General features: G+C 45.5%; 1 protein-coding gene across 1 annotated transcript; it reads right to left on the minus strand.

The window, feature by feature from the left end:
- Window positions 1-3123: 3123 nt before the first annotated feature.
- Window positions 3124-23339, minus strand: Coil (coilin). The gene is made up of 8 exons (XM_032914055.1): window positions 21929-23339; window positions 14115-15210; window positions 13900-13986; window positions 13604-13651; window positions 11379-11448; window positions 9833-9921; window positions 8244-8310; window positions 3124-3208 (listed from the first exon to the last, which is right to left on the minus strand). Exons 1-8 carry the CDS (start codon window positions 22180-22182, stop codon window positions 3138-3140), a joined length of 1782 nt encoding a protein of 593 aa, XP_032769946.1. The 5' UTR covers window positions 22183-23339; the 3' UTR covers window positions 3124-3137.
- Between the last annotated feature and the right edge of the window lie 797 nt (window positions 23340-24136).

The following is a 24136-nucleotide window of genomic DNA, read 5'->3' on the forward strand; positions in this document are numbered from 1 at the left end:
GCTCCTCATACCCTGTGGATCCGAGCGACGCACAAGCCCAAGGCCACCAGGTGCAGTTTCAGAGGCTCTCTGCAGATGAATTGTCCCAGGGGTTGGAGTATCCTACCCTCCTGGTCGGGACCTATGTCCTACCAGAGTGCAGCCTGGCTATGAAGAACATTCATCCGTTCCCCCCAGGTGTCCCCAAACCTCCCCTCCAGAACAGGACGGGTCTTATAATTAAAACTTAAAGCCAAACAGAAAAAAAAAAAAAATACTGTAGACGCAGAGCACGATGGCTCATTCCTGTAATTCTGTCACTTGAGAGGCTGAGGCAGGAGGATTGCCGTCAGTTCAATGCCAGCCTGGGCTAGAGAGTTAGTGGCTGTCTCAACATCTGAAACAGGGCTGGGGAGATGGCTGGGCAGGAGAATATGAAGCCTAAATACAATTACTGAAACCTTGGTTAAGATTGCACAAAATTGTCCGCTGACACTCCCCCACCCAATATCATACCCATAATAATTAAAGGAAAACAAAACACAATCATACGATATGGACTGTGGATGTCCTTTCCTTCCCTTCTTCTTCCCTTCCTCCTTCCCTCCAACTGTGCTGCCTTTCTGTCCAGCTCCCACTCCTACCCTGATGGTGGGCTCTAACATAACTCCACCATCCTAAAGGCAGGACCCCATGGTCACGCATTTAGAGTTGGTGGTACATGATCTTAAAAAAAAAAAAACAAACCTAAGATTACAAAAGTTGGGGTGTCACAACCTGTTCCCCAAGTCAGCTCCAGCCACCAGTCCCCAAGAGAGGGACCAATTTAAAAAAAAAAAAAAAAGAGCCAACTTAAAAGAGGAAAACAGCAAAAGAGACCCAGGAAACCCCTCAAGTCCACCTTCAGGTTCTGAAATGAGACTCAAAGTTAAAATAGAAGGCAAAAATACGAACGTCTAAGTGCCAGTCAAGACCTGGTCCAGCCCACCACTGGCCCATCATTGTCTGGGATTCCGTTTCATTCTGTAAACTGCTCTGTTCCACAAGCTGTTAGAACTGTGAAATCTCTTCCTTGGAGACAGATTCTTCTTCTGTTCTCTCCCAGCATGAGAGAAATTACCATTTCTTTGGGGTCCACTCTTTCGGTATTCTGATAGATTGAGACACAAGAGTCCCTTAAGAATTTCTTCACCTAAGCCAAATTGGTTATAGTATTTCTAAAGTGGGTGAGGTGAGGCACACCTACAATCTTAGAACTCTCTCTGGGGAGACTGAAGCAGGAGGATCAAGTTTAAGGCCAGCCTGGGCTACATAGCAAGACCCTCCTCCTCCTTAAGTAATAATGGTCTGGGAGTATAGCTTAGTTGTAAAGTCCCTTGCCTAGCAATTTTCAATACTGAAAAAAAAAAATAGAAATTTTTACTCACTTGGGATTTGGGAACTCCCAAATTTAACAGATGTTCGTTCTCTCTCTCTCTCTCTCTCTCTCTCTCTCTCTCTCTCTCTCTCTCTCTCTCAAGATTTATTTATTATAAATAAGTACACTGTAGCTGTCTTCAGACAGACCAGAAAACTGCATCAGATCCCATTACAGATGGTTGTGAGCCACCATGTGGTTGCTGGGAATTGAACTCAGGACCTCTGGAAGAGCAGTCAGTGCTCTTAACCTCTGAGCCCTCTCTCCAGCCCATGTTTTGTCTCTTGTATGTGCACACACAGTATTGGAGCTCCAAGTTTTTTTTCTCAAAATCTTTCATCTAGGCTTAAATTGTTTTTAGTTCTGTAAATCAGTCCTCCAATCTGGGCTGAGTGCAGAACACACGAATGGACAGGAGAATACAAGTGCTCAATGGGAAATTCAACTGTGGCAGAAAGAAGCTTCTAGAGGAATTATGGAAGTTACCTTGGATGACGAGGTTAAGCAGCCAGGAGGACAAGGTAAATTATCTCATGGTATCTAATGAGCCACTGTTTATGACACCTACTGTGTGCCAGACAAATGGAGTATATTATCCAAAAAACAAAAAAAAAAAAAAACCTTCGAAAAGGCTTAAGAGGGGTGTCCTACATCCATTTTTATTGGTGAAGGTCAAGATACTGTTACAAACAGCTGAGATTTGAACTTGGGACTGCTGAACATAACATTCTAAGTGCTGGTTCCCCTAATTTTCATCACATGGACTTTCCCCCAAGATGTATTGTCCCATCTGTTCTCGTTCGTATTTTGGTGGTCGTTGTCTGCATGGAAAAAGAAGAAAAAAGTATGCTGGGGTAGAATGCTGAGAGTCCTTCCTGTGAAGTAGCTAAAACCATCCATGTGACAGAGAAAAAAACCAACCAAACAAAAAGGCTTAGAGAAACTGAACAATCCAGCCAAGACAATGGGTGCTGGCACAAGGCCCATCTAGTTCCAGAAGGCAACTATTTCCTACTACAAAAAGCTGCCTGCCTCCCAAGGGAGGGGGCGGGGGAAGCAGTTTCCAGGAAATGAACAGTATAAAATCCACCTCTAACCTAATTATCGTGGGTGGAGGAGTCTTGTGACTCATGGCAAAATGTGGAATTCTCTTTCTAGGCTGAATAGTTGAGAAAGGCTGGTTGGACATTGAAGATCGTTTGGAGAGTCACGCTCCACGGTTTATCAAATTCCAAGGGGGAGGTAGTCACAAAGACCTCCTACACAACTGGTATGCCACAGAGCAAGAGCTGAAGGAGTCTGAGGCACAGTTCTGCCTTCTAATACAGAGATCCTTGAAGGGGAGTGTCCCCGGAGGCATGGATTTCTTGTCTGTCAAGAATGGAGCCCCAGATATCTCCCCGCCTTTTAGCTTATGCTAACACATCGGATGTAGGCGGTAATGAACCGTAGGCATCCTAACCTTTACAAGTGGGCTGATGGGAGGCTAGGGGTGGCTCTTGGTCAGCAGGGTGTGTCTGTTTTTCACCGTACCTGATATCTTCTGATCCTGCAATGTTGCAAAGCCAAATGGGACCCGGTTGGTCAAGAGGGGACTAAGTACGTGCCTTGATCCAGGTGATGGCTAGCAATCAGAATAGGATTCCTGCTCTGTATCTAGAGGTTGGGAAAAGTAGGTGGCGGAAGAAGCCACATTTTCCTGCAAATATAACAACTATTATTCTCACCAGGTAAGTCCTCGTTAGACTTGAGCTGTAGTTCGAACACACGCCTTGGAATCCTCATGCACTTGTAGAGGATATTGAGTCTCATCTGAAAGAGAGCCAGAGAGGCTGGGGATGGATGGAGCTTAGAGCTAGAATGCGTAGTTAACCAGATCAAAGGTTAAGAGGTGGGGGTGGGGGAGTGGGCAGAGAGGCCTACTGTGCTGTAACAGGTACAAGTGACCAAAGACCTGCCGTGCAATCAGCGTGTGACAGACTCAGACTGAGCTCCAGATGGATGGAGAAGGTACCAGAATCTACATCTCATGGTTTAGCTTTTAAAAAAAAAATTTTTTAAATGTACTGTCATGTCTACGCCCCAAAACATTTAAAAACAATCTCCTACTGTCTCCAGATTTTGAAAGAGACTCATTATATAGCCCAGGCTGGCCTCAAATTCCCCTGACTTCAGGCTGGAGAGATGGCTCAGCAGTTAAGAGCACTGACTGCTCTTCCAGAGGTCCTGAGTTCAATCCCAGCAACCACATGGTGGCTCACAACCATCTGTAATGGGGTCTGATACCCTCCTTCTGGTGTGTCTGAAAACAGCTACAGTGTACTCATATAAATAAAATAAATAAATTTAAAAAAATCCCCTGGGGCTGGAGAGATGGCTTAGTGGTTAAGAGCACTGACTGCTCTTCCAGAGGTTCCGAGTTCAAATCCCAGCAACCACATGGTGGCTCACAGCCATCTGTAATGAGATCTGATGCCCTCTTCTGGTGTGTCTGAAGACAGCTACAGTGTACTTATATATAAGAAATAAATCTTTAAAAAAAAAAAAATCCCCTGGCTTCCACCAAAGCTATTCCTAACCGTAAAATAAATGTAAAGAAGTCTAACAAGTGTCTTTTTTTATTCCCAAACTGCGATCCTGTTTTGATAGAGGGACTCTTGTTGGCTTAATCAGCACTAATGGGGGTGGGGAGCTTTTCTGCCTTATTTGTTTAGCATCCCCACTGTTCGAATGGAAAGTACTCGCACACTCCTGGGACAACCAAAGGGCATGAGGGACTATCGTTTTATATATTGCTGGATTTGATTTGCTAATTTTTTTCTTTAAATTTTTAAAATTAAATCGTGTGTGCCTGTCTCCGTGTAAAAGTCAGAGGACAACTTGAGGGAGATGGTTCTCTTTACCATGTGGATTCGGGGATAGAACTCCCCTTGGCCACAATCGCCTTTACCTGATGAACCATCCTGGAGACCTGCCCTTCTTTCTTTAATTCTTTCTTTTCCTCCTTCATTTCTTTTCTTTCTCCTTTCTCCTCTTCCTCTTTCTTTCTTTTCTTTTCTTTCCTTTTTTTTTTTTTTTTTTTCGGAGCTGGGGACCCGAACCCAGGGCCTTGCACTTGCTAGGCAAGCGCTCTACCACTGAGCTAAATCCCCAACCCCTCTTTTTTTTAAACAGGGTCTCCTGTAGCCCACGATGACTTGATATGTAGCTGAGCATGACCTTGAACAACTGATCCTCCTGCCTCCACCTCCAAAGTACTAATTATAGGTAGCATGTGCCTACACAATAGGTAGCTACATGTAGGTAGCATGACACCACACTCAATGTATGTAGTGTTGGGGATTGAACCTAGGGTTTTGTGTGTTTTGGGCAAGCACGAGAGATTGAGCTATAACCAGAGTCAGGAATTGCTCTTGTTTCTTACAGATATTATATTAATTGGCATCACATGATGATGATGAATACCAGAGATGACAGAACAGGAAAAGGTGAACCTTGACTGTTTTGGGGGTGCTACTTTATGATCAGTTGGTCCCCTTGCTTCGAATCATTGGTGTGGAAGCACATAGTAGCAGGCATGCCTGGCAGAGCAAGACTTCTCCACTCCTCACTCCTCCGGAAGCCTGTCAGTCTAGGGCGTCCTCCCTCGGTAACACTCAGCCTTCAAAGGGTTCCGCCTCTCAACAGCACCACCGTGTGGACACAAACCTTTAACACACGGGTGCTGGACACAAGCTTACTGTGATCCTGGGAGACAGTAGTCTATGAACTAATTAAGATATCTATGTCAGGGCGGTGCTATCTGGGTCAGGTCACCTTTGTAAAGGGAACTGAGAATGTCCTTCACTCTCACAGATCTTGTGCTTCTTCACAGCCTGATGAAGGCTTCGTCTGAAATTTTCTCCAAGATAAAGCTTTGAATTGTCAATTCGATTTCTTTATAACTTTTTTTTAGATGTATTTATGCCTATTGACTGTTGTGTCTGTATGTGTCTGTACCCATGTATGACTGGTGCTTGTGGGGGTCAGAAGAGGACATCGGGGGTTGGGGATTTAGCTCAGTGGTAGAGCGCTTGCCTAGGAAGCGCAAGGCCCTGGGTTGATCCCCAGCTCCAAAAAAAAAAAAAAAAAAAAGAACCAAAAAAAAAAAAAAAAAAAGAAGAAGAGGACATTGGAGCCCCTGGGACTCAGATGCTCTTGACAGCTGAACCTTCGAGCCATCTCTCAGTCTGTAACAATATTCAGAATTTGGAGCTGGCGAGTTGGTTCAGTGGTTAGAGCACTCGTTCTTTCAGAGAACGTGGAGTTCGATTCTCAGTACCGACGTGGCAGCTCATACCGTTACTCCAGTCTCCAACAGATACGGTGTCCTCTTCTGGCCTCTGTGGGCATCGCACATGCACATGACACACAGACACACATGCAGACAAAACCATCCATGCACATTAAAAGAAGGTCAGACTTTTAATTTGTTCTTAGGTCCCTTTTGTTATGTTTTTCAATGCATTTGTCCATTTCTTTATACTAATACACATTTTGCCATGGCTCCAATCTCGACATGCTGGTATTCTTCCTTTTTTTTTTTTTTTTTTTTGTTTTTTTTTTTTTTTTTTTTTTTGAGGGGGACCAACCCCGGACCTTTGCCCTCCTTGGGAACGGCCCTTCCCCCTGGCTAAATCCCCAACCCCCCCCCCCCTTTTTTTTTTTTAAATACTTATTTATTTATTTATTTTGAGTGCACTGTAGCTGTCTTCAGACACACCAGAAGAGGGCATCAGATCTCACTACAGATGGTTGTGAGCCACCATGTGGTTGCTGGGAATTGAACTCAGGACCTCTGGAAGAGCAGCCAGTGCTCTTAACCGCTGAGCCATCTCTCCAGCCCTCTTCCTGTTTTTGTTTGAGAAATAATTCACTTATCATAAAAAGTGACTGGGTGGGTGTCTGTGTGTGTGCATAAAAAGGCCAGAACTCTCCACTCTCCCTTTCCTCTTTATAACTTTAAAATTTGTATTTTCACCAGGTGTGATGGCTCAGGTCTTTAATCCTAGCACTCAGGAGGCAGAGGCAAGCAGATCTCCATGAGTTCAAGGTCAGTTTGGTCAACACAACAAGAGTTCCAGGCCAGTCAGGGCTTCTTAATTAGATGCTGCGTCAGAAATATATTTTTAAGATTTATTCATTAGTGAAGTGTATGGCTGTGTGGGGGATGTGATCATGAGGCAGGTGATCGAGGCATTGGAGAGATGCTGAGACTTGAACTCATGGCCTCTGTAAAAGCAGAATGTGTTCTTAACCACTGAGCCATCGTTCCAGCATGTGTGAAGAAACAGGGGACCCAGCTGACACATAGCTGTGTATAAAGCAAAAGTTCCATAAAACAAAATTTTAATTCAATGGACATGATACACGTATTTTTCTAAACTCTTGAATTTTTTCAGAGAACTGCTTATGAACCCTAAATAGGTTTGTGTTATCTTTCTGTGCACTCTATCAGCACATAGAGAAGGGCCGTTCATAAGCTGATGTTATCTGAAAGCACACCTAAGGTAAACACTTCTGGGCTGAGTCAATACTGACTCCTCACCGAAGTCTGTTCTCCAAGCCCTAGGATGGCGGCGTGCTACACAGAACCCTACTGCTGAAGCCCCACTGACAGCTGAACTGCCCTTCTAGAGTAACACTATTACAAATCAACAAACACACATTTTGACACACTTTCCTCTTATACAGATTAAGACTAGCCTGCATCTTCAGTGATCCATGGAACTTAGCCAAACCATACTTTGTGACACTTGGGCTCAAACCAAAAAAAAAAAAAAAAAATTAAAATTTCTTTTGAGACACTGTCTCACTATGTAGCCCAGGCTTTCCCTGAACTCATAAACCTCTTGTGTTAGCCTCCCAGCTGCAAAGCGAGCCTCCTTGTTATGAAAATGATTATAAACTAAGATAATAATTTACAGAACTAAAACATAATTCAGAATGGACATTGAGTTTGATATGGTTTTATTTAAAAATCTGCAAGGCTGAAGGAGGGATCTGAGTTTTCATTAAAAGAAAGCAATTTGCAGTTTATATTCAGCCTTTAGCTTCGTGGTGGATAATAACAGAAAAGGACATTTCTGTTTAAGATCCTCACTTCAGTATGAGAAGCCAAGTTCCTGGCATTGTGTGACAAGGTCACTTGCCCCAGCCTGGTCTGAGGTTCATGGCCAGCCTTCTGGCAGTGGGAGGCCATGTCTTCTCCAGATGATACAACAACCATGTCTCCCCACTGCAGTCGGCACAGGGTCCTAAGGGCCCTGTATTTTCCAGCTGGAAGATGTGAAAGGACTCTGTAACCTGTCGCCCCGACAAATCCAACTCCACTAACTCTCGAGGATAGCAAGCATAAAATGTGTGGAATGTGGGAGATGCTCTGTGCTTAACAGAACAGCTCACGTGTTAAAAATTAAGTCAAGAAACATGCCTTAGTAGTTTAAAGTGACTTAAAGACAAGACGCACAGCACATTCTTGGGTGTGGCACTGTAAACTCCTACTGATGACTGCTACTGGGAGCCGGACAGGTGGGGAGGAGTCAAGCGCACTGTCTTACTGGTCTGCACCCGGTTTTTCAAATGGGTTACCCAACTTAGCCCGAAGGAAATAAGGATCTACAAACTAGCAACTTCGTTACTCTAAATGATGAGGTAGATTTTTTTTCCTAATATGGTAAAGTGAAGATAACAAAAAGTTTAAACAACATTTAGCCTTTTTAAAATCTTCAGGCTATAACCATGGTCACAAACAATTATAGAATTCGAGGCGGCGAGGTCAGAGGGTATTTGCAGACACATTATTTACTTGACATGCTACTTGAAGAGTCAATAATCAGTCTCGGATCGATCAACTCTTTCCAGAACACAGTGATCTAAGGAAAAATACAAAACACCAAATTTAATTCATTTTTGACATCACATAAGCTAAAAATTGTAGGTTAGTTAAGTAAATTTCTGTAAAGAATAGTCAGATAATGAGAATACTTTCAAAGCCAGTAAAACTGAGTTGAACACTTGAAATGCAGCTAACTGTTATGTTAAACACATTTTAACCTTTCATTGAGCAGGGACTGCAGTGGTGAAAAAGAGATTTCATTCTGAAGTGTCGGAAAAATTCACCTTATAGATGGGTGGCTCTGGGAGCCACTACCACACCGTGCACCAATAGAGACGCCCCTAGCATCCGGTGAACGTGAATGATGCGCGCCATCTAGTGTCAATGAGGGGAAACTACGGGTTTTCTGTTTGCAGTTTTCGACATTTTTTTGAAAAGTATGTTTAAACATTACAAGAGAAGCACAGGAAATGAAGCCAAACCATCAGACGCTGCCACAAACCCTAAGAATGTGTTTCTAGGAAAAAACCCTGAAAGGATCTTAAAAAACACAGGCAAGTGCAGAGCATGATAGTGCAAGTCTTAAATCCCAGCACTTGGGAGGCAGAGGCAGGAGGATCCCTATGAGTTCAAGGCCAGTTTAATCTACAAAATGAATCTGGGACAACCAGGGCTCTGTAACCCTGTCTCTAATAAAACAAACAAAACAGGCAAGCACAAAGTCTGGTTGAGAGTTCAAACAAAATGTGAATTTTTAGCACTGAAATATAACAGCAAATAAACACAATGTTTCAAATGCGAGCACAACCATAGTCAAGCTGCTGAGAAGTTACCACTAGCGATTGCTGGCTCCCAACACAGGGAAACCCGTGCTTTGGGCTGGCAAGATGGCTCATCAGGAAAGAGGCCTGATGACTTGGGTTGCCAAGCTAGACAACCCAAGTCCGATTCCCAGGACCCGTGGGAGAACAGACAATCGGAAGTTGTCTCTGATGCATGTAGCCATATACGGTCACACACAAATAAATCTAATTTAAAAATTAAAATAAAATGGAGCATCAGAGGGCAGAATCACCACATTGTCACTCTTTCTGCCATCTCTGCCACTCCAGGTCAGAGCTGGGGAACCTGAAGGGCAGTAACAGCTTGGAAGGCACATGGTGGAGGCTTCTGAGCCCACACTTCCTCTTGGTCTAAGTCTGGTCTGTGGCTAAGCTCAAGCTATAGCAATGGCTCTCCAAGTATTTAAAAGTCTGACAAAAGCCAATCCCCTAAGGAAACCTGCATGGCTAGGATTTTAAAGCAGGGCTGTGCTTTTAAATGAGGACATAGTGTCTGTGCATGTCATGTGGGGCTCTGGGAGGTCCATGATGGCACCTTGCTTTGAAACTTGGCACTTGTTGGCTATTCCAAAGGAAGACTAAATGTTCCCAGAGCCCTGATCCTCTAGATTTTAACACCAGCAGTTCGGGAAGCTGCAATGTCAGCTTTTGTGCCCAAGCTCCAACCCCGGCCCCAGCCCTGCTATCGGTCGGAAGCGTTAAGAGTAGTCTGCTTACCCGCTTCTCCTGCGTCACAGCGTATTCCACCACCTCGGTTCCGTTTTCATTGTGATAGACCAAATCAAACTTCCCAGGTTCTTTCAAAGCTGAAACGAGAGGGTAAAGACAGTGAGCCACTTCTCTATGGTTAAAATGTTCTTCATGGGGATTTCAAACCACTGGGAAACTGCTGTGTAAGCTGGGGACATACAGGAAAGGGTAGCATACTGCTGTAAAAGACAGTGCCTTAGCACTTCTCTGAGATGAGACTGCATCATCAGAAACAGGCTTGATAAATACACTGAGTATACTCATAGGGAATGTGCAACCACGGGTGCTCCTGGAGGTATTCCCAAAAGGTATTCCAGAGAGAAGATACAGAATGTCATTGTCATCAAAAATCATGTATGCCTAAACTTAGAAACATGAGCAGGCTTCAGCCTGTACAATAATTTGGGATCAGAAAAACGTTGACACAAGCTGAAACCATTCGAACAACTGGTAACCGATGGGCAAAATCATGACCGTTTGAAAAACATTCTAAAAATATTCATCAAAACGTTGAAAACCTTGCCAGGGATGCAGCTCAGTTGGTAGACTGTTTTCCTAGCATGCAGCAAGCCCTGGGTTCAGTCCTCTGCACCCCAGAAAACTAGGCATGGTTGTGGTCATCTGTAATTCTAGCATTCAGGAGAAGAATCAAGTCAAGGCCATCACTGGCTACACAGCAAGTTCCATACAGGGATCTATGAGACTCTAGCTTAAAAGGGGGCGTGGGGGAAGCAGTGAAGGGGTTTTAGATACGACATCACAAAAATATAAGTAAAACGTATAAACTTATATATATAAGATAAAATGTCTGAAGTGTGTGTATATTTAATATCCCAAGTATGTTCATTTGCCAACCTTCTGAGTGGATCTTGTTCACTGAAAGGAGGAGATATATAGCACTCCATCTCTAGTCTTCTCTCTATACCTTATAGCTTCACAGTTATCTCACTTGACAGCTCAGCCTGGCCTTAAGCTGGTCACCCTCCGGCCTCTTCCACCCCTCAGGAGCCTGGGATGAGAGGTGAGTGAGCACAGCCTATGCTTCTCTTCAAGCCGATACGAGAAGACAGGGAACGGAGCAGAGCAGTAAGCACTAGGCTCGAGGCCCACCTGTTCAGTGGGCAGAAGCCACGACTCTGATCCCTAGCACAAGACACGGAAACGTAACAGTTTTCAGGGTTATCTAGGTGTGGGTTCTTCTTAGCGGTTTTTTTTGTAACCTCCTTGAGTGTGCATTCAGTTTAGTTTTCCTAGAAGTAATTGCTTTTGTGGTTCACATTCGCCTGTATGTAAAACCTTCTGCCAGAGTGTATAGTGATGGGGTAAGGGCAGCCAGCCCAACATCTCCATCCAAGGAGAAGGTGCAGGGGCCCTGAGGCTACACTGTGCTGGCAGTGCAGAGCGGAGAATGGCACCGAGTCCCAGGTGAGTGAAGGCCAGGGGTAGAGAGGCTGTGCAGAAGCTACTGTGATTATGGAGTCTTATGCTCCACATTCACTCCCGAAAGACTCACCCGGTAGGGAGGAGAGGACTTCTATATCCACTTGCTGGGTCTCTGGATCGTGGCTTAATATTTTTCCTTCCTTCCAAAAATAAAATACCACGTCAAAAAATCTCTATGTAAAACATTGTAATGTACTAAAGGGCACTAAGTAAGTAGACTTTAAAATGGCTACTTTCATGGAATATAAATTCATCCCCACAGATCAACATGCTTTGGGAAGAATAAAAACAACAGACTTATAAGCACGCTACCTGAATATACAAAATAACTGTTAGAGGTCAAAGAGGCACACGTTAGTCAGACTGGCAGATACCTACAGCACTTGACAAAATCACTCATGGGGCGTGGAGGGAAGGCAGACTAAAGCCATGTGTTCAAGTGAGGAGCAGCAGCACAGCTCTCACTGGGAGAGCCACACATAAACAATGGTGCTTCCACGCCAGCACTGCTGGGCCCACTCCAAACCTCAGGCTCCCAGGTTTCAGAGCTGGTTTTCAGATGCACAGAGAGGCACTGAATCTGGGTGTGGCCAGGTGCATGTCATGATTGGGTATACTTGGCCCAGGGTAGCAGTGTTGGAGGGTGTGGTGTTAGCCGAATAAATGTGTCACTGTGGGTGTGGGCTTTTAAGCCTAGTCTAGCTAACTGAGTCAGTCTTCCACTAGCCAGCCTTCAGATGAAGATGTAGAACCCTCAGCTCCTCTGCACTATGCCTGCCTGGATGCTGCCCTATTCCTACCTTGATGATGACGGACCGAACCAGCCCCAATTAAATGTTGTCCTTTATAAAACTTGCATTGGTCATGGTGTCTATTCACAGCAATAAAACCCTAACTAAGACAGTGCATGCCTGCAACCTAAGCACTCCAAAGGCAGAGGCAAGGCAGAAGAGTTATGAGTTCAAGGCCAGTTTGGACTACACAGTTAAAACACTGCCCCTCAAAATTATAAAGTCGGGGGGAGGGACTAGAGAGATGACTCAAGGGTTATGTGCACTGTCTACTCTTCCAGAGGACCTGGGTTCAACTCCCAGCACTCACAACTATCTATGACCCCAGCTCTAGGGGATCTGACACTTGTGCATACATACATGCAGGCAAAACATCAATGTTTTAAAAACCTCATAATAAGTTAAAAAGAGGACCCATTGCCCTGTGTATATGGCGGACAATGGTAAGACAAATGGGCAGCTGAGGGGCCATATACTGAAGCCAACTGATGAGATCTTTCTCATGGTTGTACTTCAAGACAAAGTTTCTCTGCGTACAAGCCCTGGCTGGCCTGGAACTCCTTTGGTAGACCCAGCTGTCCTCAGACTTACAGAGAAAGATTTTATTTTTACATATGTATGTATGTATGTATGTATGTATGTATGTATGTATGTATGTATGTTGGTGTGTGCACGTGCATGCTGGTGCCTGTAGCCAGCAGAGGGTGCTGGATTCCCTGGAGCTGGAGAGTTTTTGAGCCACTTGACACGGATGCTGGGAACCAAACTCTAAGAGCAGCAAGCACTCCTTAAAGCTGAGGTATTTCTCTCAGCACTCAGCACTTATCCTTACCCTCTGGGCACAGACAAGAGGTGCTCTGTTTTCTTGCTTGTTTTGTCTTTGTGTAGCTGTGTATTTACTCTTGGGACAGGCCCAGAGTTTGATCCTCAGAAGCACAGCAGTCCCATGTACCCCACAAGGGGCTCGTCATTCTCACTCAGTTTCCTCCTCAAGTATCAGCAACAGAAGACTGGGAGACTTCACGATGACACTTGTAAACGTCCACAGGACTCTCAGCTTCACTTTATGACATTATTAACCAAGAGTGTCTAGATCATCCGTGCAAGCAAATACACCAGTACTTTATTTAAAAGCTTTTGAAAAGGGATCTATGTTAGCCCAGCAGGCTTCATATCCAAAACTCCCCTGCCTCAGACTCCCGAGTGCTGGGATCACAGGTGGGTGCTGCTTCGTCGGACAAGTTTCTGATACACTAATTTTAATCTTTTTTTTTTTTCTTTTTTTTTTTTTTTTTTTTTTGGAGCTGGGGATCAGGCCAGGGCCTTCTACCACTAAGGCTAAATCCCCAACCCTCTTTTTTTTTTTTTTTTTTTAGAGACAGAGGCTCATTATATTGTCCAGGCTAGCTGTGAATGATTTCCTGCCTCTGAGGCCTGGGTGATTTGGACCAGAGGTGCACCCCACCACCGGCTAACTTCATAGTGTTTATAGAAACAGCCTTACCTTGTAGTCAGAGACATCAGGAGAGTAGTCGGATGTAAGTTCCAAAAGCTAAAAAAGAAGAAAAGTCCTTCAAGTACACAAATCCCCCCTTTACATCCTCCATCTCCTGGGACTCCTCTTTCCTACCCCAAGACCGTGGGCCATGCAGAGGTGCCCACGCCCACCCACCTGAGCCCCCACCAGGACTCCTGACAAGTGCAGACAGTTTTTGTAAACATTCCTAAGTGAGATTCACTAAGGAAGCTGGGGAAGGGATTATCTTGTCTTTGTTATGGTCAGTGATTTTTAACACATACCTTGAAGGCAATCTTTTCTCCGACTTGAGGGGCAGCTGCTAAGAGTGGTAACAGACTATAGTCCTTCTTGGAGGTCTCTACTGGATTCTGCAAAAGACATGTGTCTTCATTACTGGTGAGAAAAGGAGGGCCCACGCCACACCACAGGTCTGAGATAACTTGCATGGGGAAAGGGAGGCCAACTCACAAACAGTAAACGCTCGCTCATCGCTCACCTGGATCACCGTGGATGAGTTCGTTAGAATATCATTTAACTGTTTCTGCTTCTGGCTCTCAGAGCTTCTATTTAAGAGACAGGAGACAGTCTGACCTCGACCTCGCCCTCGGCCCCGAATACCCCGGCCCCTCAGTCCCTTCCCAAACAAGAAGTCCTCTCCTCGCCCCCATCCTCTTCCCAAACTGGTGGGGACAGGCACGTTGGGACCAGGAGCCTGTCTGCCTCTGTTTGAGTCAGCAGGCTTCCATCCCATAATACCCGGAGTCTCCAAAGACAGCCCTGGACTGGAACACCCTTGCCCTGCAAAGAGGCCTGTTGTCTTTAAGAAGTCAGATGCGCCCTCGAGCATGTTCTTGGACACCAGGAACTGGTCTTCTGACTCTGAACTGGAGTCTGAACTGGAAGACGAGGTTCTGGAGGCCTTGCCCTTGCCGGAGCTGAAGGTAAAGCTAGGCTTTGAGGACTGTCTGTTGGCAGCTGCAGTTTTTATAGATCCATCTTTCAACAGCTCAGCTGACAGTTTCTCTGATAAGGTGACCCCCTGCATCGTCGTGACACTGCAGTGGCCATCACTGACTGACTCTGGACAGGACTCAGACTCTGACAGGTAGCTTGGACTACCTTTTGCCCCTGTGCTGCTTCTCCTCCGGGCTTTAGCAAGGCTGCTTCTGTAGGAGGCCCTGGAGAAGCTGCAGTTCTGTGAGACTCCCTCTTTATGCGTCTGTTGTTTGGGAGACTTGGAGGCCCTGGTCTGCTTCTTCTGTTCACATTTCTCCTTTCTTTTTGAGGACTTCTTTTTTGTCTCTTCCTCGTCCTCCTCAGCAGGGATGCCTGCCACTTTGCTTTTTCTCTTGTTCTTTGTCCGCCCCACCTCATCTGGGAAGAGTTTTGTTTCCAGGTCTGAGGCCTTCTCGTTAGGGCCGCTGTCCTCCTGCCTCTTCCAGTACTTCTTAGGATACTTGTAGCCCTGGTCCGTCTCCTCGTCCTCCACCAACTTAAAAGCCCGCTTCTTTGATTTCCTACATGGGAAATTAGAGTCGCCACCGTTGCTTACTATCAAAGCCTCAGAGAGTCCTTGGTCTTCTAACTTAACCCTGTTGGAAGAGGAGAGAAGTCTCAGATGAGCAACTGCTAAGCACAGGTCTGACAAGCACAGGCCGAGACTGCAGGCTGTCACACAGCTGAGGATGAGACTCCACAAAACCACCCGCACAGCACAGCTCTCTTCCATGGGGCTGCTTTGTTTTCTCTTTGTTGTTCTGGGACACGGTCTCGCTATTGTCACCTTAGGTGGCCTGGAACTCACTATGGACACCAGGCTGGCCTCCGACTCACAGAGATCTACCCTCTCTTCTTCCTGAGTGCTGGGATTAAAGGTGTGCGTCGTCATGCCTGGCTCACTGTGGCTAGTTTTATAAACTTAATGTATAGTGAGTGGGGCCCACACATTTTTTTCCCTCTAACTTACACATTACCAACAAACTAGGTTATCTTTCATTTCTGAGGTCCCAAAATACGACTCAAACAGGTAACTTGCCAAGACCCGCAGCTGACAAGTGATAGGAAGGATAGTCTGACCTTGGCTTGCCTAACTTCACAACTCACCATCTTTCTTGACAATATAATTTTTTTTAATTATTGAGAATTTCATACATACAAAGTTTATTTCAATCACACATACAAACACCAGCTTCCACCTTCTCTTAGCTGCCCCCAACTTCGTGCCCCATTTTCTTAACTCCCAATCTTCTTTTTTTTTTTTTTTTCCCTTTCTTTTTTTCGGGACTGGGGGACCGAACCAGGGCCTTAGCTTTGCTGGCAAGCACTCTACCACTGAGCTAAATCTAGCCAACTCCCAATATTCTTAATATACGTGTTAGTCATCCTAAAAGGTGAACATATTCACCACCCCATCTTGTGTTAGAATGAGTAAAAGCAACCTTATTAAAAAATGGGGTTCAGGGGTTGGGGATTTAGCTCAGTGGTAAAAGCCTGGGAAGGCATAAGGCCCTGATTCGGTCCCAGCTCAACGAAAAAAAAAAAAAAAAAAAAAAATGGGGTTCAGAGCTAAACAAAGAATTCACAGCTGAGGAATGCGGAATGGCTAACAAACACCTAAAGAAATCTTCAACATCTTTAGTCATAGGGGAAATGCAAATCAAAACAACCCTGAGTTTCACCTTACACCAGTGAGAATGGCTAAGATCAAAAACTCAGGTGACAGCAAATGCTGGCGAGGATGTGGAGAAAGAGGAACACTCCTCCATTGTTGGTGGGATTGCAGACTGGTACAACCATTCTGGAAATCAGTCTGGAGGTTCCTCAGAAAATTGGACATTGAACTACCTGAGAATCCAGCTATACCTCTCTTGGGCATATACCCAAAAGATGCCCCAACATATAACAAAGACACGTGCTCCACTATGTTCATAGCAGCCATATTTAAAATAGCCAGAAGCTGGAAAGAACCCAGATGCCCTTCAACAGAGGAATGGATACAGAAAATGTGGTACATCTACACAATGGAATATTACTCAGCTATCAAAAACAATGACTTTATGAAATTCGTAGGCAAATGGTTGGAACTGGAAATATCATCCTGGTGAGGTAACCCAATCACAGAAAAACACACATGGTATGCACTCATTGATAAGTGGCTATTAGCCCAAATGCTTGAATTACCTTAGATGCATAGAACACATGAAACTCAAGACGGATGATCAAAATGTGAATGCTTCACTCCTTCTTTAAAAGGGGAACAAGAATACCCTTGGCAGGGAATAGAGAGGCAAAGATTAAAACAGAGACAGAAGGAACACCCATTCAGAGCCTGTCCCACATGTGGCCCATACATATACAGCCACCCAATTAGACAAGATGGATGAAGCAAAGAAGTGCAGGCCGACAGGAGCCGGATGTAGATCTCTCCTGAGAGACACAGCCAGAATACAGCAAATACATAGGCAAATACCAGCAGCAAACCACTGAACTGAGAACAGGACCCCCGTTGAGAAAGAACTGGAAGAGCTTGAAGGGGCTCGAGACCTCATATGAACAACAATGCCAAGCAACCAGAGCTTCCAGGGACTAAGCCACTACCCAAAGACTATACATGGGCTGACCCTGGGCTCCAACTGCATAGGTAGCAATGAGTAGCCTAGTAAGAGCACCAGTGGAAGGGATAGGCCTTGGTCCTGCCATGACTGAACCCCCAGTGAACGTGATTGTTGGGGGGAAGGCAGCAATGGGGGGAGGTGGGGAGGGAACACCCATAAAGAAGGGGCGGGGAGGGGTTAGGGGATGTTGGCGGAAGCCGGAAAGGGAATAACACTCGAAAATGTAAATAAAATACTCAAGTTAATAAAAAAAAAATTAAAAAGGTTGGGGTTTAGGCTCAGTGGTTAGGCGCTTGCCTAGGAAAACAAGGCCTGGGTTGGTCCCCAGCTCGGAAAAAAAAAAAAATAAAAAAAAAAAAAGAATGAGTAAAAGCACACAATGAATCTGAGTATTAGGTAAGGAAAATGTGCTATACATATACATAATGGAATACTACTTGGCTGTAAAGATGGGACATAATTTCCCTTAGTATGGAGGCAACTGGAGGGCAGCATGCTACAGGGAGACAGCCAGCTACAGGGAGACAAATGCCACACATGTTCACTTCCATGAAGACTTAAAAATAAAGGATCACAAAGAAGTAGGAAGTAGAATAGTAGTTATCAGAAGCTATGGTTGTGGGGGGAAAGACACTCCTGTACACTCTGATAGAAAGACTAGACTCTAATGTTCCTCTGTAGTATAGGACAGCAGTGGTGGACAGTAATTAACTGTCCTCAGAGAGCTTCAAGAGAGGGTTTTCTCTCTCTTTCTTCCTTCCTTCCTTTCTTCTTCTTCCTTTTCTCCTTCCTTCCTTTCTCCTTCCTTCTTTGGAAGACACTAGTAGCTTTGGCTGGCTTGACTCACAGATCTACCTGTGTCTGCTACCCAAGTGCTAAGATTAAAGGGGAGTCTGAGACAGGGCTTTCAATGTCCCCAAATAAAAAACCAGTATGAGGAGACAGACATGCCAATCAATTCTGATCTGACATATTCCATCCTGAAATGACAGACTGTACTGACAAATATGTATAACTGTATGCTAATAAAGCACTTAAAATAATAAACTAAAATGCCTTCCTATTCCTGTTCGGGCTCTCAATTGTTGCACCTACCCATAGGGTCCATGACGGTTTGTGATGCTTACATTATGTCGACCTGGCAAGACTATGGGGCCCTGAGTTCAGATGCTGTGCCCCTGGCTTTTCTAAAGTGTTTCCGGGTGAGCTTCCCACTGAGGTCCCAAGACTGAGTGAATTAGGGCAACTTGATTTTGAGAGCCTTCTTCGCCCAGGCTGCTGTGACTCTGCTTCCCATGACTCTGCTTATTTGTATGTTTTTGTGTTTTGTTTTGTTTCTAGACAGGGTTTCTCTGTGCAGTCCTGGCTGTCCTGGAACTCACTATGTAGACCAGGTTGGCCTGGAGATCAGAAATGTACTTGCTTCTGCCTCCTGAGTACTGGGATCAAAGGTGTGTGCCACCACTGCCTGATGACTCTACTTCCCTGCCAGCAAATAGAAGGGGTGTGTGTGTGTGTGTGTGTGTGTGTGTGTGTGTGTGAGAGAGAGAGAGAGAGAGAGAGACCTCTGGGAACAGAAGAGACTGTAGGATCCCCTAGAGCTGAACATAAAGGTGGTTGTGAATCACTGTGTGTGGGTGCTAGGATCCAAACTCAAGTCCCCTACAGAACAGGCAGAGCTCTGGACTGCTGAGCTGTCCCCCAGCCTCAGCCTCCTCCTCAATATGTCACTAGCCATGGTCCATGGTCCACCGTGCTCTCCTCCATCCTTGCATAGTGAAGGTGACCTTCCTCAAACTCAGGAAACTAACATGCTCCTCCGGTGACATGTCTACTAAAACCACAGTGACACCGAGAAGATTCACGTGGTTCCTGTACAGGGATGACACACAAATGTGATCCATCACCCACTCCCAGGCTCAGGGAATATCAGAGAGAAGAGGGGAGGGATTAATACAAGAGCTGACACAGCCACTGCACTCATAGACTCGCCTTCGGGAGTGGCTATCTGCAGAGGACCTACATAGGACTGGGCCTCTCAACAGTTCACTGGGATGTGAGAAGGGTCTATGAGCCCCCACCCTTCCCTGACAACTATTAAAAATAAACAGAACTGGGGTTGGGGATTTAGCTCAGTGGTAGAGCGCTTGCCTAGCAAGCACAAGGCCCTGGGTTCAGTCCCCAGCTCCGAAAAAAAGGAAAAAAAAAAAAAAAAACAAAACAGAACTAAGTATTGCTTTTCTCAGTGCCTCCATCAATAGAGTGCTTGCTGGGCAAGCGCGAGAACCTAGTTTTGGAGCCCTAGTGTGCTGATGTGTATCTGTAATCCTAGCACTGGGAAAGTAGAGACAGACAGCAATACAGACCCTTGGAGCTTGCTAACCAGGCCAGCCTAACCTAGCTCCAGGTTCAGTGAGAGACCCTATCTCAGAAAACTAAGGTGAGTGAGAAAGGCACAAGGCATCAACCTCTGGCCTCCACACATAAATTTACACACAGGCCTGCACACCCGAGGCTATGTGCACACACACATTTAAGTTGTAGACATATATACATACAATGAATCTGTCGGGGGGGGGGGAGACAAACTATAAGGAGGAAGAAACAAAGGAATCAAAAAAACTGGGGTTGGGGATTTGGCTCAGTGGTAGAGCGCTTGCCTAGGAAGCGCAAGGTCCTGGGTTCGGTCCCCAGCCCCGAAAAAAAAAAAAAACATTTAGTTGTTTCGTTTATTTTCTTAAAATAATTTTTGAGATTGTATTTCTTTTCCTTGGTACAGTTGTTTTGACTGCATGTATGTCTGTGTACAGTACCCATGATGGCCAGAAGAGAGCATCAGATTCCCCCTGGGACTATAGTAAGCTATCAGGAGGGACCTGAACTCTGAACCAGGTCATCAAAAAAGAGCAGTGGTGTTCTTTTTTTTTTTTTTTTTCTTCCGAGTTGGGGATTTAAACCCAGGGCCTTGTGCTTGCTAGGCAAGTGCTTTACCACTAGAGTTAAATCCCCAACCCACAAAATTGTGTTTCTTAACCACTGAACGATACCATCCCTCCATGGAGTCTTTTTCCTAAGGTCTCTACATTTTACCACCAGGGCTAGATGCAATCCACCTCTTTATCACCCTGGACCGAATCCAGGGCCTTAGGCACCGTAGCTAGGAAAGCACTCATCACTTACTGAGTGGCCTTCTCAGGCCCACAGAGATAACTTCTTTCCAGACAGCTTTCACAGTTTTTTTTTTTAAACATCATTAGCAACATTATAAGAATGTAATTCCTGGGTGATGCATTAATTTAAGCATTAACTATAGCCAGCAGCAACTAATTAAGTCATTAGGCAGGGAACTGTTCAGGATGTAAACTTAACAGGCGGTGACACAGCCCTTACTCTTGTTGAAATAGCCATTAAAGTGCACTGAGAATGGATTTCTTTCTGTCAGTAGAAAGGGAAATGAGCCTTGGTCTTTCTAGAGATAGAAGCAGGCAGACCTCTATAGCTCAAGGCCAGCCTGGTCTACACTGAGAGAACTTGCCTCAAAAAAAGAAAGGGGGGAGGGGAGGGGGAAGGTGGGAGAGGAGGGGAAGGGAAGGGAAAAAAGGGGAGGGGAGAAGAGGGGAGGAGAAGAGAGAAGGGGGGAGGAGAGTTTGAAATTTGTACTATTTCAAGTTGTTACCTGAAGCAGAATGACTAACAAATCATAGTATTCCTGATTTAAGAGAGATGCAAAGATGTGGTCATTGTTTCTATTTATTTCCCTGATGTTCTGAAGGAATCTTGCAAACGTGACACTCTCTACAGAAAGCAACATTAAACAAAGACGAGCAAGAAACAGACTGGTTTATAATTCTGAATTTGATTCACCATAGCTGAAGCTTAAAGTGATTGGGGTGGGGGGGCCATAGATGAAATCAGCCAAGTATGAATGTCAACTGGAATGACTGATGGCATCATCCCGCCATCTGACATAACTAAGCCACTTGCCAACTAGTCACACTACAGTCACTCCTGGATACTCACTTCAGTGTCAACTTTTAAAATTTCTTGTTGTTTTGAGACAGGGTTTCTCTACCTGGCCCCACTATGTGTAAATGGTTCAGGATAGAATCTGCCTGATCACTTGCCTCCAGTTAGGACTGAGGTGCATACTGCATGTAACTCACCCTGCCCCCCCAATTTGTTCTCTGTGCCAGCCCTGGCTTCTGAACTCCTCTGCAGACAGACTGACCTCAAACTCAGAATCCTCCTGCCTCTACCTCCGACTTCTGAGTAAAGGTGTGCACCACTGCCCTTTTACTTTTCGCTTTAAACAGGTCTCCACATATGCCAGGTTGACCTGTGTAGCCAAGGGTACTTTGAACTTCTGAGCCTGCAGCCTGTCTTCACTTCCTCAGTGCTCGGATTCCTGTTTAGACGGCTGGGAATCAAACCTAAGTCTTTGAAATAGGCAAGCAGTCAAGCAACTGAAATACAGCACACAGCATGCAGAGCCTGGCTGAGCATCGGAACTACTCCAAGTCTAGTCCCCCTGTAATGAGAAGCGTCCGGGGGAAGGATGCTCCATCCCTGGCTGGACCACTCAGGCTCTCTCGCACGTGCCCTTCTGGCCAGCTCGCCACCCCGGCTCCTTGATCCAAAGGTCCAGCAAGCGCGCCCCCGAGCCGCGCCCCCTCCCGCCCCGCGCGCTCCCGCGCACCTGAGGCAGTCGTTGTCTCTCACCAGGCGCGCGCTCTCGGAAGGGGGCAGAAGCCCCCCTTCCAGATAGAGGCCCAGGAGCGCCCCGGAACTGAAGCCAAAGCGCTGGCGGATGAGACTGATGAGATCTGTGACAACTCGGCATCTGTTCAGGTCAACTAGAAGCCAGAAGACCGTGCAGTGTGGAGTGGCCGGCGGCGGGTAGTCAAATTGAAGTCGTACCCTAACCGTCTCGGAGGCTGCCATCTTGCTCATGCTCAACGGAAGCCGAGAGGTTCCACGGGGCCACGAAGCGGCGTGCTCGGGCAGGCCCGCCCCCGGCAGCAGCTAGCGTGCGCCGCCTAGGGGCGCAAGTAGGTCTGCAGGCTCCCAATGCGAGCTCCCCAGTCTTTCCCAGAACTGATGATGAGGTCTGAATATATGCAAACGGCTGTCAGGATAGCTTCTGGGACATCGGTTCGTGTAATTAAACAGAAACAAACCAAAAATCTTTAAAATTAGTAAGCAACAAGCCTGACCCCAAACCCTGTAATAGAGGATTTTTATTTTTCTACCAAAAAAGGTCAGGAAAGCACCAAAATTCACATGCGTGTGTCCAGGCAGAAAATGAGAGGCTCGTGCTGCAAGACCTTAAGTTCTCATAAGACTGTTTAAAACAAACACACACGTCCTTCCTTGGGGCTTCAGGGGGTTCAGTGTGTGCTTTGTCCGTGATCAGATCATGTGTTTTCCTTATCTTGAGGCAGAACAATATCCTGAAAGTGTTGAAGGCACAAGTAGAGAATAAGAAAGCTAAATAAATACAAAGCTTTAAAAAAAAAAAAAGATTAAAAGCGAGGCTTGTTCTTTGAAAGCAATAAAAATCAAGAAGCTTGAGGTGGGAATATAACACAGTTGACAGTGATTTCCTAGCATGCACTTGACCCTGGGCTCCAACCCCACCACAAAGATATAAATTAAGAGGATTTTTTAAAAAATTTAATGTTAGGGGTTGGGGATTTAGCTCAATGGTAGAGCGCTTGCCTAGCAAGCGCAAGGTCCTGGGTTCGGAATGCAATACCCCACAGCTACACTCCAGCCCTATGTTACCGTTACACTTATTAGTGGTGCACAGCTACTCAAAATAACATATAAAATGGCATCCACTAGTGATACGATAATTAAACCTAGAAACGGACACAGATTTATCTATTAAACAAATAGATTTGCTTTTAAAGCATCTTAGTTGGGTACAGAGATGGCTCAGGAGTGAAGGGCAGGGGCTTCGCTTCCAGATCACGCAGATTCACTTCCCAGCACACACATGGCAGCTCGCAACTGTCTAACTCCAGGTCTAGGGGAATCCAGCGGCCTCACACGGATATAATTGCAGGCAAAACATTAATGCACATAGAATAAAACTGAATTTAAGAGACGTGTTTTTAGCATCCTAGAACCCCAAAGCACAGATTTGTCTTTCCTCCTGTTGAAAACAAGGAGCTTTGGGGCCGGGAAGATGTCTCCCAGATTAATGATGGTTGTTGACAAGCCGGATAGCTTGAGGTAGGTCCCTGGGACTCCCATGGTAGGACAAGACAAATTCCTGCAAGCTGTCCTCCGATCTCCACACACGTTGTGGCATGCACATCCTCCTACAGAGAAATAAGTGCAATTGTTTTGCTTGTTCTGAAAAGTTTTTAATGATGCTTGTTTGTTTGTTTGTCCAGACAGGCTTTCTACATGTAGCCCTGGCTGCCCTCGAACTCTTCCTTGTAGACCAGGCTGGCTTGGAACTCATTGATCTGCTTGCCTCCTCGGAGTGCTAGAGTTAAAAGCATGTGTCACCACTGCGGGGCGATTGACTTGTTTATATTTACGTGTATGGGTGTTCTACATCATGTACATCTGTCTGTCACATTGCATGTGCTTCCTGAGGGGCCAGAAGACAGCATCAGAGACCCTGGAAGTAGAGGTACAAGTTGTGAGTGAGTTGAAAACTGAACCCAGATCCTCCGGGAAAGCAGCCAGAGCTCTTAACTCCTCAGGTGTATCTCCAGCTGCCTTTATTTTGGTATTGAAAGAGAATTTCACTATGTAACCCCAGATGGCCTTGAACTCACTAAGATCCACTTGCCTCTGCCCGCCTCTTGCTGGGATTAAAGCATACATTGAAGCCATATAATTTTGCAACTTTTTTTTTTCCAGAGTGGGACCAACCCAGGGGCCTTGC

Source organism: Rattus rattus, chromosome 9 (genome assembly GCF_011064425.1).
Source record: "Rattus rattus isolate New Zealand chromosome 9, Rrattus_CSIRO_v1, whole genome shotgun sequence".
NCBI lineage: Eukaryota > Metazoa > Chordata > Mammalia > Rodentia > Muridae > Rattus > Rattus rattus.

Coding starts and splice junctions, on each gene's coding strand:
- Coil (XM_032914055.1), bottom strand. CDS start 22,182: ATGAGCAAGATGGCAGCCTCCGAGACGGTTAGGGTACGACTTCAATTT. Junction 15,211..21,928: donor AGAGACAACGACTGCCTCAG/GTGCGCGGGAGC, acceptor CTCTTCCAACAG/GGTTAAGTTAGAAGACCAAG. Junction 8,311..9,832: donor CTGTGACGCAGGAGAAGCGG/GTAAGCAGACTA, acceptor ATTTTTCCTTAG/ATCACTGTGTTCTGGAAAGA.